This window comes from Coturnix japonica, chromosome 1 (genome assembly GCF_001577835.2).
Source record: "Coturnix japonica isolate 7356 chromosome 1, Coturnix japonica 2.1, whole genome shotgun sequence".
NCBI classification, from domain to species: Eukaryota; Metazoa; Chordata; class Aves; order Galliformes; family Phasianidae; genus Coturnix; species Coturnix japonica.
In genome coordinates this window covers 61375050-61389782 of record NC_029516.1, presented here as the reverse complement: position 1 = coordinate 61389782, position 14733 = coordinate 61375050, and the positions used below count along the sequence as shown (strand labels likewise).

At 42.1% G+C, this 14733-nt stretch overlaps 1 protein-coding gene across 2 annotated transcripts; it reads right to left on the bottom strand.

Annotated features, from left to right (window-relative positions):
* Window positions 1–1489: 1489 nt before the first annotated feature.
* On the bottom strand, window positions 1490–8438 carry LOC107317137 (C3a anaphylatoxin chemotactic receptor-like). 2 transcript variants are annotated; one of them, XM_032446142.1, is made up of 3 exons: window positions 8347–8438; window positions 4761–4824; window positions 1490–3214 (listed from the first exon to the last, which is right to left on the bottom strand). In XM_032446142.1, the coding sequence occupies exon 3, from the start codon at window positions 3211–3213 to the stop codon at window positions 1840–1842; it is 1374 nt and encodes a 457-aa protein (XP_032302033.1). In that variant the 5' UTR covers window position 3214; window positions 4761–4824; window positions 8347–8438; the 3' UTR covers window positions 1490–1839. The 2 variants fall into 2 exon arrangements, with proteins under 2 accessions (XP_032302033.1, XP_015724934.1); XM_015869448.2 differs by lacking the exon at window positions 8347–8438 and adding an exon at window positions 4924–5070.
* Between the last annotated feature and the right edge of the window lie 6295 nt (window positions 8439–14733).

Below are 14733 nucleotides of genomic sequence, written 5' to 3'. Positions count from 1 at the left end.
ATTGTTATGAATAATTGAGCATATCCCTCCCCCTTCTCTGGTGGCAGATGCATCAGATCGACACTTTCAACTTATGTATATATATAGTATATCCTTGTTTATCATTCAAGGGAACAAGACAGAAATAAACCATCATGGTGGCTTTGACAAACCTGGGGCAAAGGAAGTAAAAACCTGTACTCTGACTGAAGGAAGGAGGTGGCAGTGGAATATTTCATTTTTTCCTTTTTCTTTTTCATGTGTGTGTATTGGGTGGGGAGATCATCACTGAGTACCTCCAAGAGAAATAAGGAATCCCAGAGCCAACTTCAACATGAAGCTAGCTGTTGTCCATGCTGCCTATGCCTCAGGATGGCAATGACGCAACTTGGAAGCATGTGCAATTGGGTTTCTGTGGAATGTGGCACCAGAGATAACCTGTAGTCGGTGCCAGTTAGCGGTTTTCAGAGCATATCGCAGAGCTGGCCCCATGAAAATCTGAAACCACTGGAAAAAAAAAAGAAAGATGGATCCTTCTGCACATGCATGTGTCCACAGTTTGCATATTTACATCATCTGCGTATTAATCTACCCATCACTTGCATATGTAAATACATTTCTGATCTTATGACTCATTCCTCTGCCCCTGAATTACATGTACGTTGCCAGTGCATGGAAAGGCATTGGGTTGTTTATGTGGATCTCTGCACTGATATCAGCTGCAGGGAATGAGGGGAATCAAACCTGCTGTGGAGAGTTCTTACAGGCCCTTCCACAGTAGCAATCATGGTGCTTCATGTCAAGGGTCAGGCAGAGAAGTCTCACGAATTTATTTTTGTGTATGCTTTCTGAAATATATATATATATATATACATATATAATAGTGTTTATGGTTTAACTTTGTCATGCCAGTATTGCATTTCTTCTGGCTGAGTCTAGCATGTGGGCTTGGTTACTACTTACCAGTTACCTTGAAAAAAAATAGGGTGTAGACTTTACTAAATTAACAGGCCCCACTTACGTGTACATTGCAACTGAGACATTTTAGGTTACGGTTAGGCTGTCTGTTTTCCCAACACCGAGACCAGCACATCTTTCAACTCTCATCTTGGCTAGAAAAGCTGTGAAAACTACACTGTGGCTTAGTAGCTCCCCAAATTCTGTTTGTGATAACCTGAAATACAGTAGGGATATTTGGGCAGCCTCAAACACCTTGTTAAAGGAAAGTCTGTGACTCTAATGTTGGAAGGAGTGCTGAGGAGCCAGTGAGTAAATGCTAATGAACATAGTTACAGCATGAGAATTAGGGCAGTTACCACTGTACAGTGATATATTTGCTGGGATAAACATGATACCTTAGACATCTACTAGTACATGAAAATCAGTTCAGTGCATCTGACTGGAGAATGTGCTGTTCCTATGCAATGCTGTAGTAAACCGTAGTGCTTCACTCTACCTATCTTCAGAAAAAAACCCTCTCAGACCCAAGTACAGTCAAAGGAGACATCAGTGTTGCATTTTATCTTTAATAGACATGCAAATAACTGATTATTTTCTTATTCAGCAGTTCAGAAGTTGAAGTACATGATTGCACTACAAACCATTCTGCAAGCCTTCTTTACTCTTTAAAGTATTCTGGGTCTCTTGCTTCACTAGTCTTTCCCTAAAAATTATTACTCTTAGTATTTCTGACTTCCCATCTTGCTATAGTAGGATATAAAGTGGATTAGCAGATCTAATCTGAACCATCACAGTGCCCCGTGTGCAATTCTGTTCAGTAATCAGATGTGTTAAAGCAAAAAAAGTGGAGAGTGGTTGATGTACAGAGCTCTTTCTGCAGTAATGATGGGAAGTCCAGCATTAGACTGTGGTACTAACATCCTTATCGTTTGAAGTCTTGCTTCTGTCAAGAGAGTAAGGGGTTGAACATGTTGGTTCCTCTGTAAAGACTCCTTCCAAGACTCCTTGCAGTGATTGCTTTGCCTTTGCCCTGAAGTCCCGCCCCACAAAAACATACAGCAGAGGGTTGATGCAGCTGTTGGCATATGCAAGAGCTACAGAGAGGTGATCCCAAAGGATCAGTGACTCCTTCAGTTCTGTACCGGGAGTAGCCACAAGGGACAGAAACCCAACTGCGTGGTAGGGAGCCCAGCAGATGAAAAATGCAGCTATCACAAGAATGATAGTTCTCAGCATCTTGCTTTGTGGCTTACGGTAGTTACTTCTTAGCATCCTGGAAGCAATAAGGGCGTAGCAAACTGCCATTATGCCGAAAGGAAGTATGAAGCCAAAGACAGCCCTAGTGATAGTTATTACAATTAAGGGAAGGGGTATGGCATAATCATTACCACTAAAGACATCGTCAAAATCAAGCAAATCAAGAGTATCAAGTAGCTTTAAATCGAAGTCATTGTTGGATAGTACAGGCACATTAGTACTAGGTAGATCATCCAATAGCCTGATGTCTGGATAGGGAGTCGAATTTAACAAGGAGTACACATCTACAGTGGCATGAGAAAGGTGAGCTGCTGCAATTGCACCATTGTGGGTGGACATGCTGTTTGCCTGAAAATCTGGATAGCTATCAGTAGGCTGATGAGCAAAGACGGTGCTAACATGTGTGACAGCTGGTACTGAAGGTGAGTATTCTTCCAATATCCCAGTTACAAGATCACTGTCATCTGCATAATCTGGTACTTCATAATCTCCAAAACTGTACCCACACTCAGTTTTTCCACCACCAGTGACAGTGTTGCGGTAGTGAAAGACTGGACAACAGAAAATGAAGGCCAGGATCCAAATGCCACTGCAGACGAGTGAAATAAACTTGACTGTTCGATGGTTTTGACACCAGACTGGTTTCATCACGAGGAGGCACCGGTCTATGCTGATCACCATAAGTAGGAAAACACTAGCAAACATGGTGAAGATTATGACTGATGGGATGACTTTGCAGAGAAACCAACCATATGGCCAGTGTTCATTGAGGAACAAGTGAACAATGAAGAATGGCAAAGACAAGCAGCACATGAAGTCAGCCACAGCAAGGTTTAGGAACCAGATGATGTTCACAGACCTCTTCATTTTCAAACCAGCTACCCAGATAACCAACCCATTGCCTGGGATACCTATGATGAAAACAAGGATGAAGATAACCAGGGAGCTGATGGATTCTGGTGCATAGTATACAGCATCCTGATCATGTGAACTGCTGTTAACCAGGAGCGGAGGCATTCTGTAGTTATAAAACAGAGAACAAATTAGTAGTCAATACATACTCACCTCCCCAGATTCTTTGTCTGTACTGAAGAATCTCTGAGCCAGGAAGCAGTACTGTGCTGGGTGGATATAAAGGCATCAGTCTATACAAGTTTGCACTAAATACTTATTTCTACTAATCTGGCAGTTATACAGCTTCATCATTCTTATAGTGGCTTAAGTCCACTGTTCAAACAGCAGATTTGTATGCACTTATGTTCTTCTGTTTCTGTCATCCTTTTTTTTATTTCATCCTTGTTCTTTTATTCTCTATGGAAGCTCCCACTTCGTTTATATGCCATCAAAATCACCACTTTTCCTTCCTGATCAACTTCCTGCTTAGTATGTAATATTCTTTTTTCAGAATGATGTCAGCATTTTAGTTTCTTTTCCCTTTAAAATGAGCAATCTCTTCCTGGCATAACCAGTGCAATAGATTTAGGTTGAGAAAGCAATGCTTGTCTTATTGGAAAAACCCTGCTCCACTTTCTGGACATTATAAATAGAACAGATAAGACAGCAACTCTGCTAAAGGGCATTTCTAATGAAGTCACAGTAAGCACTTCCTTCTCCTTTCTGTTCTACCCTGTATTTATGTCCTGAGCTCTTTGCTAGATCTTTGGAAAGCTAGTCTTGATGAGGAGAAAGGCAAGAAATTAATGGTTTAAGGATGACAGACAGAGATACAGTTGAGGTAAGAAAAACTAAAGAGCAATAGTAATACTGTTATTGAACCACTTAGGTTTAAGAAAAACTGTTTTACTGCATGAAAGTGAAGCTGAGTCACAGAACATCTCAGTGTGGTTTTAAAACTATGTGAGGTATCAGTGGAAAAAATCAATTTGATCAGTCATTCTCAGAATTAGATGCTAGTAAATTTAGAAGAGAAAGCTGAGAAATCTAGAAAAGCCAAAACAGGTCAGAGAAAAAGAGCTTGATACTCATCCTGTAAGCATTAACAAAATTGTTTTTAAAATCCTGCTAACTAACCTCTTGCTTAACCAATGAAGACAGTTATATTGCTGAATGATCACTAAAAGAATTTCCAGAAGGTGAAGAAAATGAATAGGCAAGAGTTAAATACAACCTGTGCAAGTAACTGAGATTACATGAATAAGAAAACTAAGACTAATTCTATTTGAACCTCCATTATGCCAGTAAAAATAAAACAAAATAAAAACAACCACCTCCAAATACTCAATCTCTTTCTAGTATAACATGTAGTCTAAATGTGGAGTACAACACTCCAGCATTTGAACTGTTTCATCACAAAGAAAATGATACAAATGGTTGCAACAGACACTGCAATTAACATTTTTTTGGTCACAGCTGTTCACAGTCTTTTTTGTGAGTGTGACTTGTAAGGAAAACTATGAAATAAGTCACTGGAAAGTAGCAGATAGAAAGATAGAAGATAGAAATGAGAACTGAAGGGGGGGGGGGGGGGGAGGAAGGTTTTCAAGAATGAATAAGAAACTGCACACTAAAGAATAAAGCAGGACTCTGTAGCTTATTACACCTACCCCAGTGAAGGAAGGACTACAGTGCATCAGGGTGCAAGAACCATTGGTCCTGTGTCCAGAGTGACTGCAAAAGAAGAAGCTCATTACATTTTAGGAACTGCTTTTTTTCCCCCAGTTCATGTGTGTATGCAAAGTAACCTTTCCACTCTGAGGGGAGGCTTACATTGTCTCTTATTTGAAGGTTTAGTGGCAATTGGCAGGTAAACAAGAAAGCAAGAAAACCATAAGAAGCTGTTTCAGCACTGTCAAAATGAGATACTGTCCTAAGTCAAAGAAAATTGGGAAGCTTAAGAGTGATAATCACCGACATGCACTTTAAACTTTCCATAAGAAGACACAACATCTCAATGCCAAATCAGCTGTCTTTCAGTACAGCAGTTTTGTCTCATTTTTGTTTCTTTTTGGTTTTTTGTGCTTTTTTTTTTTTTAAAAAAAAAAAAAAAAAAAAAAGAAGGTACAGGAAAACGGAACTTGACTGATGAAATATTATAATGTTTGAAATGTTGTCTTTGGTCAACGGAAATGCTGATGCTACAAAAAGTTGCTAGCCTATAAGAAAAGCTAAGGCATTTAAAACGAGTAACAGTAGAGTTTCCCCCCAACGCACTTAACCAGGGAAGTCAAGAAACTGCTAGCAGAAATGAGAAAGCACAGGTGTACAAGAATTGGCCTCAGTACTTTGATTTTAAATGGAAAATGAATCGTAACTATGGGGAGTTCTGCTTTGAAGCACGTTATCTGTTCTGTGCAACACATGAATGCTGACTCAAACACAAAAGCCATGCAACCACAATCAGGAAGGCAGGCCAGAATTGTCTGTTCCCCTAAAGATAGATGGACTGTAAGCAGCTTGCAAGGACAGTTCCTCTGTCTGTGTCTATTCTCCACTGCTGTCTTTCTGGAGGGAACCCAGAGACCTGGTTAGAAAGGGATCTGTGCACCAGTGTCATGTTGAGAGGAGTGCATTCTTATGTGTTTCTGTTGCCCAAAGGATGCACATACTTTTCACTACCATGTGACTGGCTGGCTCCAGTCAAACTTTTCCATGCAAGGAGACCCTTCTCTACTGGTTGATCAGGTCTGGTTTCTCTAGTTAAAACTTCTCCCCTTGCAACCTTGTCACAATGGGCACATTACCTTCAGTCCAGCCAGCTAATTCTGTACAGTGACAAGATTATGAAATATCTCACCATGTATGTTTCCAAACAAACTGAAATTTTAAGCAGCTCGACAAGTAATGTGTTTTGCACCCACTTCAGAATGAAGAAGCAAATGATGTGGACATTTAAAGGAGATGGAACATTTGGTTACTTTCAGAAAATGGTCACTGATCAAATCAGACCTTTGACTTGCAGCTGGGATGACAATCCCAAATCACTACACTATACTTATTTCTTCTCTTCTTAATGTCCCCCTTCCCCAGTCGTTAAAGACAGTCAACTTAGGAGGTCTCTAACTCACATAGTCACTGTAAGAACCTCTGGAGTTGGTCTACTAGCTCTACTGCACCAAGCAGGATAAGCTAAAGCAGATTATCTAAAACTGTTTTAAGTTTCTGCAGAAGGAGACTTCCCAACCTTTTTGGAAAATCTGTTCCAGTGTTCAACCACCCTCAAAGAAAGAAGTGTTTCCTTGTGCCTTTCAGACAGAATTTCCCATTTTTCACTTTCTGCCAACTACCTGTCACCATACTCTACTGAGAAGATTCTAGCTCCCTGTCCTTTACACACTCCAATCAGATAGCCCCGAGCCTATCCTCCCCTAGGCCAGACAGTCTCTGCTGTAACAGCTCATTCTTGCATGAGAGGTGTTCCAGTCACTTAACTATCTTATTGGTCCTTTAGAAGCCTCACTCTGCTATGCCCACATCTCTCTTGTACTGGAGCACTCCGAACTACACACAGCCCTTTAGATGTGGACTTATCAGTGCTGAGGAAAGAGAGAACCCCTTCTTTGTGCCAGCTGGCAGCACTTCTAATGTAGCACTGAGTTAGCCTTAATAGCTATGATGATGCATCACTGGCTCATGTTCAGCTTTTTGTTCAACAGAACCATGAGACTGTCATTCTCTGTACAGCTGCTTACCAGTCAGTTGGCCCTAAGAATGTACAAGTGCATGGAGTTGTTTCCTCTCAGGTGCTGGAATTTGCACTTCCCCATCCTGAACATCTTTATGTTTCTCTCTGACCAGTTTTTCAGCTTGTTGATGTTCCTCAGCAAAACCACCTGGTGTGTCAGCCAGTTCTGAAACATCTGCAGACTTGCTGAGAGCACACTCTGCTTCAGCATCCAGGTTTTTAATAGAGTTAAGCAGTACCAGAATGAGTGTTGACAACTACTGACTTGCATCTATTTGTTTTTAGCTCTTCTGATCACCACCCTCTGAGCCCACTACTCCAGTCACTTTTCAGTCCACCCCACTGTCCACTCATTCAGCCCATACTCCACCAATGTATCTATGAGGATGATTGTGTTGAAATTTACCTTGATGGTAAATCTCAACTGGCCACCACAACGAATTGACTAAAATCTTAATGCAAGTTACAACTGGCATTGCTTCTTTCAGATGTTACAAAACTGCAGCAGTCCACCAGTTACTGAATAGTTATACCCATAAAAAATCACAGAATGCATCACCCACCACCTCACCATTCTCACATCCACTGTTTGGTTTCATTCAGCAAAGATAGATGAATATCACTGTCTGCCTTTTTTTTTCCACATGGAGGACTTCAGTGACACCTTTTCATCATACACACTTCCATATCAGATGTTCATTGCAGGGGAGGTGGACTAGGTGACCTTTCAGGATCCCTTCCTTCTATGATTCCATGTTCCTGCATCATCTAGTCATTTATTTGTGTCGTGGGTGCTTATTTTTATGGCTGAAGTATGGAGCATTCCTATCATAATGCTACATTTCAGCAACCTGAATCTAACCTGCTCTGGTTAGGAGAAAAACTGACCACACAACTTGCACTGAAACTGACTTGAAGTATCTCTATTTCTCTAAAATTGCTGACTGCGTGAAGTCAATAGCTGTGCCATTTACTGTATGAAAGACAGAAGGGGAAAAGTAACAAATAACATGTTAATAGCTGCCACTGATGTCAGCCGTTGTAAACCATTTTAGCTGCTAGCTGTACTGCAGAAAAAGTTATTTTCTGTGAGAAAACACAGAGTAAGAGCTTTAGGAAAATGTGTTCAACCACTATAAATTAAGCCAAAATGTATCATGAAGTGTCTACTGGACACTCCTTGTAGAAGGAGTGATATGGCTGAGGATGCCTAAACTTCTGAAGGAGTTGTGGTCTTCACTAACTCATCCCACCCTTGGCCTGAGTTTGTCATAGTCTTTCTGATAATAAATGGACAGCAGAGGAGGAGGAATGATAAAACCAGGAGAAAAAAAAAGAGGGGGGAGGGNGGGGGGGGGGGGGGGGGGAAGAAAGAAAGAAACAAGGTAGGATAATATAGAAGACAACAGCAAAACAATTACAGAAATAGTGATGTCTCAAAACAAGAAGGTCTTAATTAAACTAAAAAAAATCTGACTTGCTAACATGCTGATGCTTTAAATACTTACATGTATACAGCTATGAATGCCTGAGTAAATATATCCTCATCTTTTTTGTTGCATGTTCAAATGTGAGGACAGTACAGACTGGTTCTTGTTCTGCTCCTGTGGGTTGGTTGCAATGCTATGTGCATAGTGACTGAAAGTCCCCTGATTGTGAAGGGACATAAAAAACTTCCTAAAAACAATTGGAGCTTCTCCCAGACTGGCAGAAATGAGTAAAGTCTCTTTGTGTTTCCCCTTGTAAACATAAGAATGTTAGATGTACTAGAGAAAGAAACCTAGCCTCTTTACTGGAAAGAAGCAGTATTTCTGTGGTAAATCATAGGGTCATCCTATGGCTTGGATTAGAAGAGACATTAAAGATCATCAAGTTCCAACTCCCTGCCATGGGCGGGGCTGCCACCCACCAGCTCAGGCTGCCTTAGGGCCCCAACCAGTCTGGCCCTGAGCACCTCCAATGCTGGGGCATCCACAGCTTCTCTTGGGGAGCCTGTGCAGCCACATCACCCTCTCAGTGAAAATGTTCTTCTTGACATCTGAGTCTCCCCTCTTTCAATTCAAAACTGTTCTCCCTTGTCCTATTGCTATCTGTCCATGTAAAAAGTCCAGTTGATCATAGAATCATAGAATTGCTCAGGTTGGAAAAGACCTCAAAGATCATTGAGTCCAACCACACCCTAACCATACTACTCTAATAACAACCCTCTGCTAAATCACGTCCCTGAGCACCACAACCAAACAGTTTTTAAACACATCCAGGGATGGTGACTCAACCACCTCCCTGGGGAGCCTATTCCAGTGGTTGATAAACTCCCTTTAAGTACTGGAAGGCCACAATAGGTCTACCTGGTGCCTTCTCTTCTCCAGTTTGACCAGTCCCAGATCCCCAGTCTTTTTTCATAGGATACGTACAACCCCCTGAACATTCTTATGGCCTGTTCTGGACCCACTCCGACAGCTCTGCATCAATCTTATGCTGGAGTCCTCAGGCCTGGATGCAGTACTGCAGGTGGGGGTAAGGGCAGAGCAAAGGGAGACCAGCACCTCGCTCACCCTGCAGGTCATGCTTCTTTTGATGCAGCCCAGGGTATGGTTGGCATTTTGGAACACAATGGTTAATCAAAGTCATTACATGGTAACAAGAGTAAGGGAATAGCTTGAACTAATGCTTTTAATTTTTTAATTAGAGTGGAAGAACATGCTGCTAATTACAGGAGCTCAAGTAGTTGATGGAGCTTTGCTAAACTGCATCATCCTTAAAAATAAATGTTCAACTATGTAGAAAATTTTAATTTCTTCTCCCTCTTGTGTGAAATATAATTAATAAATCCTTATCCAGATCCTGTAGCTGAGTACTGAATACCATAGTGCTGCAGTTTAGCCTAGTGCCAGATAGGTACAGGATTCCCCAGATTAATCTTTTGTATATCAAAAGAAAATGACTCAGCAAGAGATTTTGTCACTGGCATGCCCTACAAGCAGATTAAAACACCGTCAAATCGTATTACCACAGACACTGCATTGCAGCGTTATCACTATGATAGTGATATAAATACAGTTTTCGTTCATTCTGATACTGGAAAGACTATGTGCCATTGAAAAAACAACTCATCTCCTGCAGTGTGATGGTACATGAGCACTCAGGTATCCTCAGAAACAATGAAAAATATACATGCAATGGAGCCTGAAGTTTGACCCGGAAAGTGAATACTCGTTTTTTGGCAAATTTATATTATAGCATATTAAGGTCTACTACTGAAGTAACTCTCCTGAGGAAAGAATGGAGAAAGATGAAGTATTATGAAGTCAAGATGGATTTTAAAGAATGTTGATGGAAAGCAACAACATTAATAAAGCTTCACATTTGAAATATAACTCATCTTTTTCACAGTCTCTAATGCACTGTCTTTGTCATATAAGAAAATGATTCTAACTGTGGATTGTGAAGTAAGCTGAATAATGCATATGATTTTCATGAGACATTTTTGTGGTGATCCAATCCAATTTTCTTACACACTGCTATCAGAAGTCATCAGCTAATGGATTAAAATATATGCAACAAATTGAAATGGTATCATTACAGACTGTTCACCTTGGTTAAAAGAAAACGTCTGTAAGGATATCAGGGAATTTCATATAAGATTAATAGCCATAATGACAATGAGGATAATGCGTTAGTACAGATCTAATGATCATCCTTCAGCGATGCATGACCAGGACTGTCATGGTATTGCAGTCTGAAAGCATAGAGACATGCCCAAAGTGTGTTTTGAGACTGCTCTTTCAGTGAAGCCCAAGTCCTCTGGTCTCCTCTGTGCACAGCCACTCTCTGGTCATGACCAGACATATGCACACAGGGTGGCTGGGAACAGTGTCTGCTCCTTGCTGCTAGAACAAATCGAAGTATGCTAGCCATACTGGACAAGTTCACTGAGTATTGATTAAAGTGATTTAGAACCCAATTAATCAGATGTGAATTACCAGCCTACTGAATTTCTGTTGCTGCAACAACTCAAGTAGAAAGCTTTGACATATCTTCATAATGCTCTGCATCTAGATCTCTCTCTTTACATCAAAAGGGTTCAATAAAATTCCTGAGCATTATCACTGCCAGAAAATCTACTTTTCCCCATGCTTTTATCTCCTTTGGACCATAATATTGTAAAGTAGCAAATTCTAATAATGCCCAGCTCCTGATGTGTCAGGTTTACTGGAGAGGTATAAACAGAACCATTTCACATTTTTACCTAAGACTTCCAGGGTTATTATATACTACTTTTTATATTTTTATACTGCATAGTCTAAAGGGAAAGCATACCTTACTTTGCAAGGCAAAGACTACAAAAATCTCAATATAGATGATACCTAGGAGCTATGTGATTGCAGTTACAGCAGTAGGACAGGATGTTGTATTCACAAGTTTTCATAAGGTGAAACACGCCATTATTCCTGTACCACAACCAAATCTGCGGAAAAAAATGCATACACACATGCATCCCATCCTGTTGCTCCAGTCAGATTATGAGTAAGAGGAAAATTTTGGCAGATCTGAAAACAACCCAAGACCCCAGTGTCTCAGTACCAGTAAATAATGGGACCTTTCACTCACCCATCTGGCTTGAGATGTGCTTTTGGTACCAAGTTCTATTTGCAAATGACTTCTTTCATTATTTTGAGTCAATGCTTGGACCTGTTTATAAAGCAAGCACCATGAGAACATGTACACTGAATACTGTGAGGTCTGTAATGTGGTGCTGCTTGGCTCTCTTCCCCAAGAGTGAAACCCAGGAAAGTCTAAAGTGCAGATCACAGCACTCAGTAAATATAGAGAGGTATTTTTCTCTCTTCCTCCCAGCCTATAAAGGTTTCCCTTACAGCAGAGTGTTGGCTGGATGATGCTTGAACAAAGATGAGCCTGAGGGCATGTTTCATCTGAGTTTATCATAGAATCATAGAATTACTCAGGTTGGAAAAGACCTCAAAGATCGTAATGTCCAACCACAGCCTAACCATAGTACCCTAACTAACAACCCTCTGCTAAATCATATCTCTGAGCACCACATCCAAATGGCTCTTAAACACACCCAGAGATGGTGACTCAACCTCAACCTCCTTGGGGAGCCTATTCCAGTGCTTAACTACCCTTTCTGTAAAGAAGTGTTTCCTAATATCCAACCTAAACTTACCTTGGCACAACTTGAAGCCATTTCCCCTTGTCCTGTCCCCTATCACCAGTGAGAAGTGACTTGCCCCACTCTCACTGTAAGCACCTTTCAGACACTGGAAGAGATCAATAAGGTCTCCCCTCAGCCTCCTTTTCCCCAGACTAAACAGCCCCAGCTCCCCTAGCCTCTCCTCATAGGGCTGATTGTCCAAGCCCTTCACAAGCCTCGTTGTCCTTCTCTGAACCTGCTCCAGTACCTCCATGTCCTTTTTGTACTGAGGTCCCCAAAACGGAACACTGTACTTGAGGTGAGGCCTCACCAATGCCAAGTACAGGGGAAGGATGACTTCCCTAGTCCTGCTCACCACACAATTCCGGATACAAGCCAGGATGCTATTGGCCTTCTTGGCCACCTGGGCACACTGATGGCTCATATTCAGCCAACTGTCAGCACACCAAGGTCCCTTTCCATTGGGCAACTTTGCAGCCACACCTCCCCAAGCCTGTAGGGTTGCCTGGGGTTGTTGTGACCAAAATGCAGAACCTGACACTTGGCCCTATTGAAACTCATGCTGTTAGCCTTGGCCCGTCAATCCAGTCTATCCAGGTCCCTCTGTAGTGCTCTTCTTCCCTCTGTCAGATCAACTCCCTCCCAGCTTAGTGTCATCTGCAAACTTACCGAGGGTGCACTCAATCTCCTCATCCAGATCATCAATGAAGATGTTAAACAGAAGTGGCCCCAGCACTGAGCCCTGGGGGATGCCGTTCATGACTGGCTGCCAACTAGATTAAACTCCATTGGGCCAGGCCATCCAGCCACTGCTTCACCCAGCAGGGTGTATGCCCATCCAGACCATGGGCAACCAGTTTCTCCATGAGAATGCTATGGGGGACAATGTCAAAAGCCTTACTGAAGTCCAGGTAGACCACACAGACAGCCTTACCACCATCCACTAAATGGGCCACCTTGTCATAGAATGAAATCAGGTTTGTCAGACAGGATCTACCCTTCATAAAACCATGCTGACTAGGCTTGATCCTCTGGCTGACCTTTAATTGGTCCATGATGGTTCCCGAGATTATTCATTCCATAACCTTCCCAGACACCAAGGTGAGTCTGATAGGCCTGTAGCTGCCAGGATCATCTTTCCAGCCCTTTTTGAAGATGGGCGTCACATTTCCCAGCCTCCAATCCACTGGGACATCCCTGGTTAGCCATGAAAAATGATGGAGAGTGGTTTGGCAACCACATCCACCGAGTCCCTCAGCATTCTAGAGTGCAATTCATCCAGCCCCATGGACTTGTAAGCATCCAGCTTTCGGAGCAGGTCCAAAACTATCTATCTCATCATGGATCATGCAGGGCTTATTATGTTCCCCCTTCTCATCTACCAGCACAGGAGGCTGCATTCCCAGGGAGCAACAAGTTTTACTATTAAAGAGAGGAGGCAAATAAAGCATTAAGTACCTCAGCCTTATCCTGATCCTTTGGGTTCTTGTGGGGAGAAGTGCTCTCTCAGATATTCTCCCTCTGCTCTACAAAACCTGGCATGAGCACAGCTTGGTGGACTATTTTCTGTAGTTGGCCTTGGGGAAGCCCTTTCTACACTGCAAGTCTTGGCAGCCAGAAGCAGAAAGCTACTGACAGGGAGCTATATAACAGCTCTCCAGGAATGAAAACAGTCTCAGCGGGTAAATGCCTGCAGGTCAGCTCCAGTTGCTTTTTGTCATGATGACTGCAGTCTGCAAAACACATTCTGCCTTCCATCTTTTATCTTTATCTCAATAGATGGTATGTCATGACTTCCCCTATTGTAACATCTCTATCCTGAATACATTTTGCTGCATCTCTCTTATATCCTGAGGGCAGAAATCAGGACACTTCAGTTTCTTCCATGTAGCTACACAAACATCACTGCACCGCACAGTAGAGCTCTCATGTTACTTCCAGTGTTTTCTAGAAGTTGTTTTTTTTGGTTTTTTTTTTTCTCTCTCCCTCTCTCTTCTTTTCTTTTTCCACAACTACAGGTCTCCACAAACCTCTACCACTCATTGGTGGACCATGACTGTGAGATGCCCTGGAGAGTGTCCAAGGAAGGGCAAAGAAGCTGGAGAAGGTTCTGGAGCACAAGTCTTACATGGAGCGGCTGAGGGAACTGGAATTGTTTACTCTGGAGAAAAGGAGGCTCAGGGAAGTCCATATTGCTCACTACAACACCCTGAAAGGGGGCTGTGGCAATGTGGGTGTCAGCACCTTCTCTGAGGTAACAGCAATAGGATGAGAGGTAGTAGCCTTAAGTTGTGACAGTGGAAGTTCAGGTTGGTTATTAGGAAAAATTTCTTCTCAGGAAGAGTGGTGACACGCTGGAATGGGTTCCCTAGGGAGGTAGTTGAGTCCCCAGAGCTGTTCAAGAAACATGGAGACGTGGCATCAAGGGACATGGTTAGTGGGAATGGTGCTGATTGGCTGATGTTTGGACTGAGTAATCTCAGAGTTCTTTTCTAACCTTAATGATTCTGTGATTCCACGTCACAAAGGAGGAGTTGGTTCTGAAAAAGTTACCCAGCTGTAGCTTTCCTTCATTTTAGGCTTTTGTCCTTTGATTACTTTGATTTTCAGTGGAGACTTCTTCACTCCTCATGGCAAGACTAGCATAGGGCATATAGCATAGTACTGTGACAAGAGTGTTACTTCTGGTTGGGACATGTCCTCCTACTGTGTTCTTCAT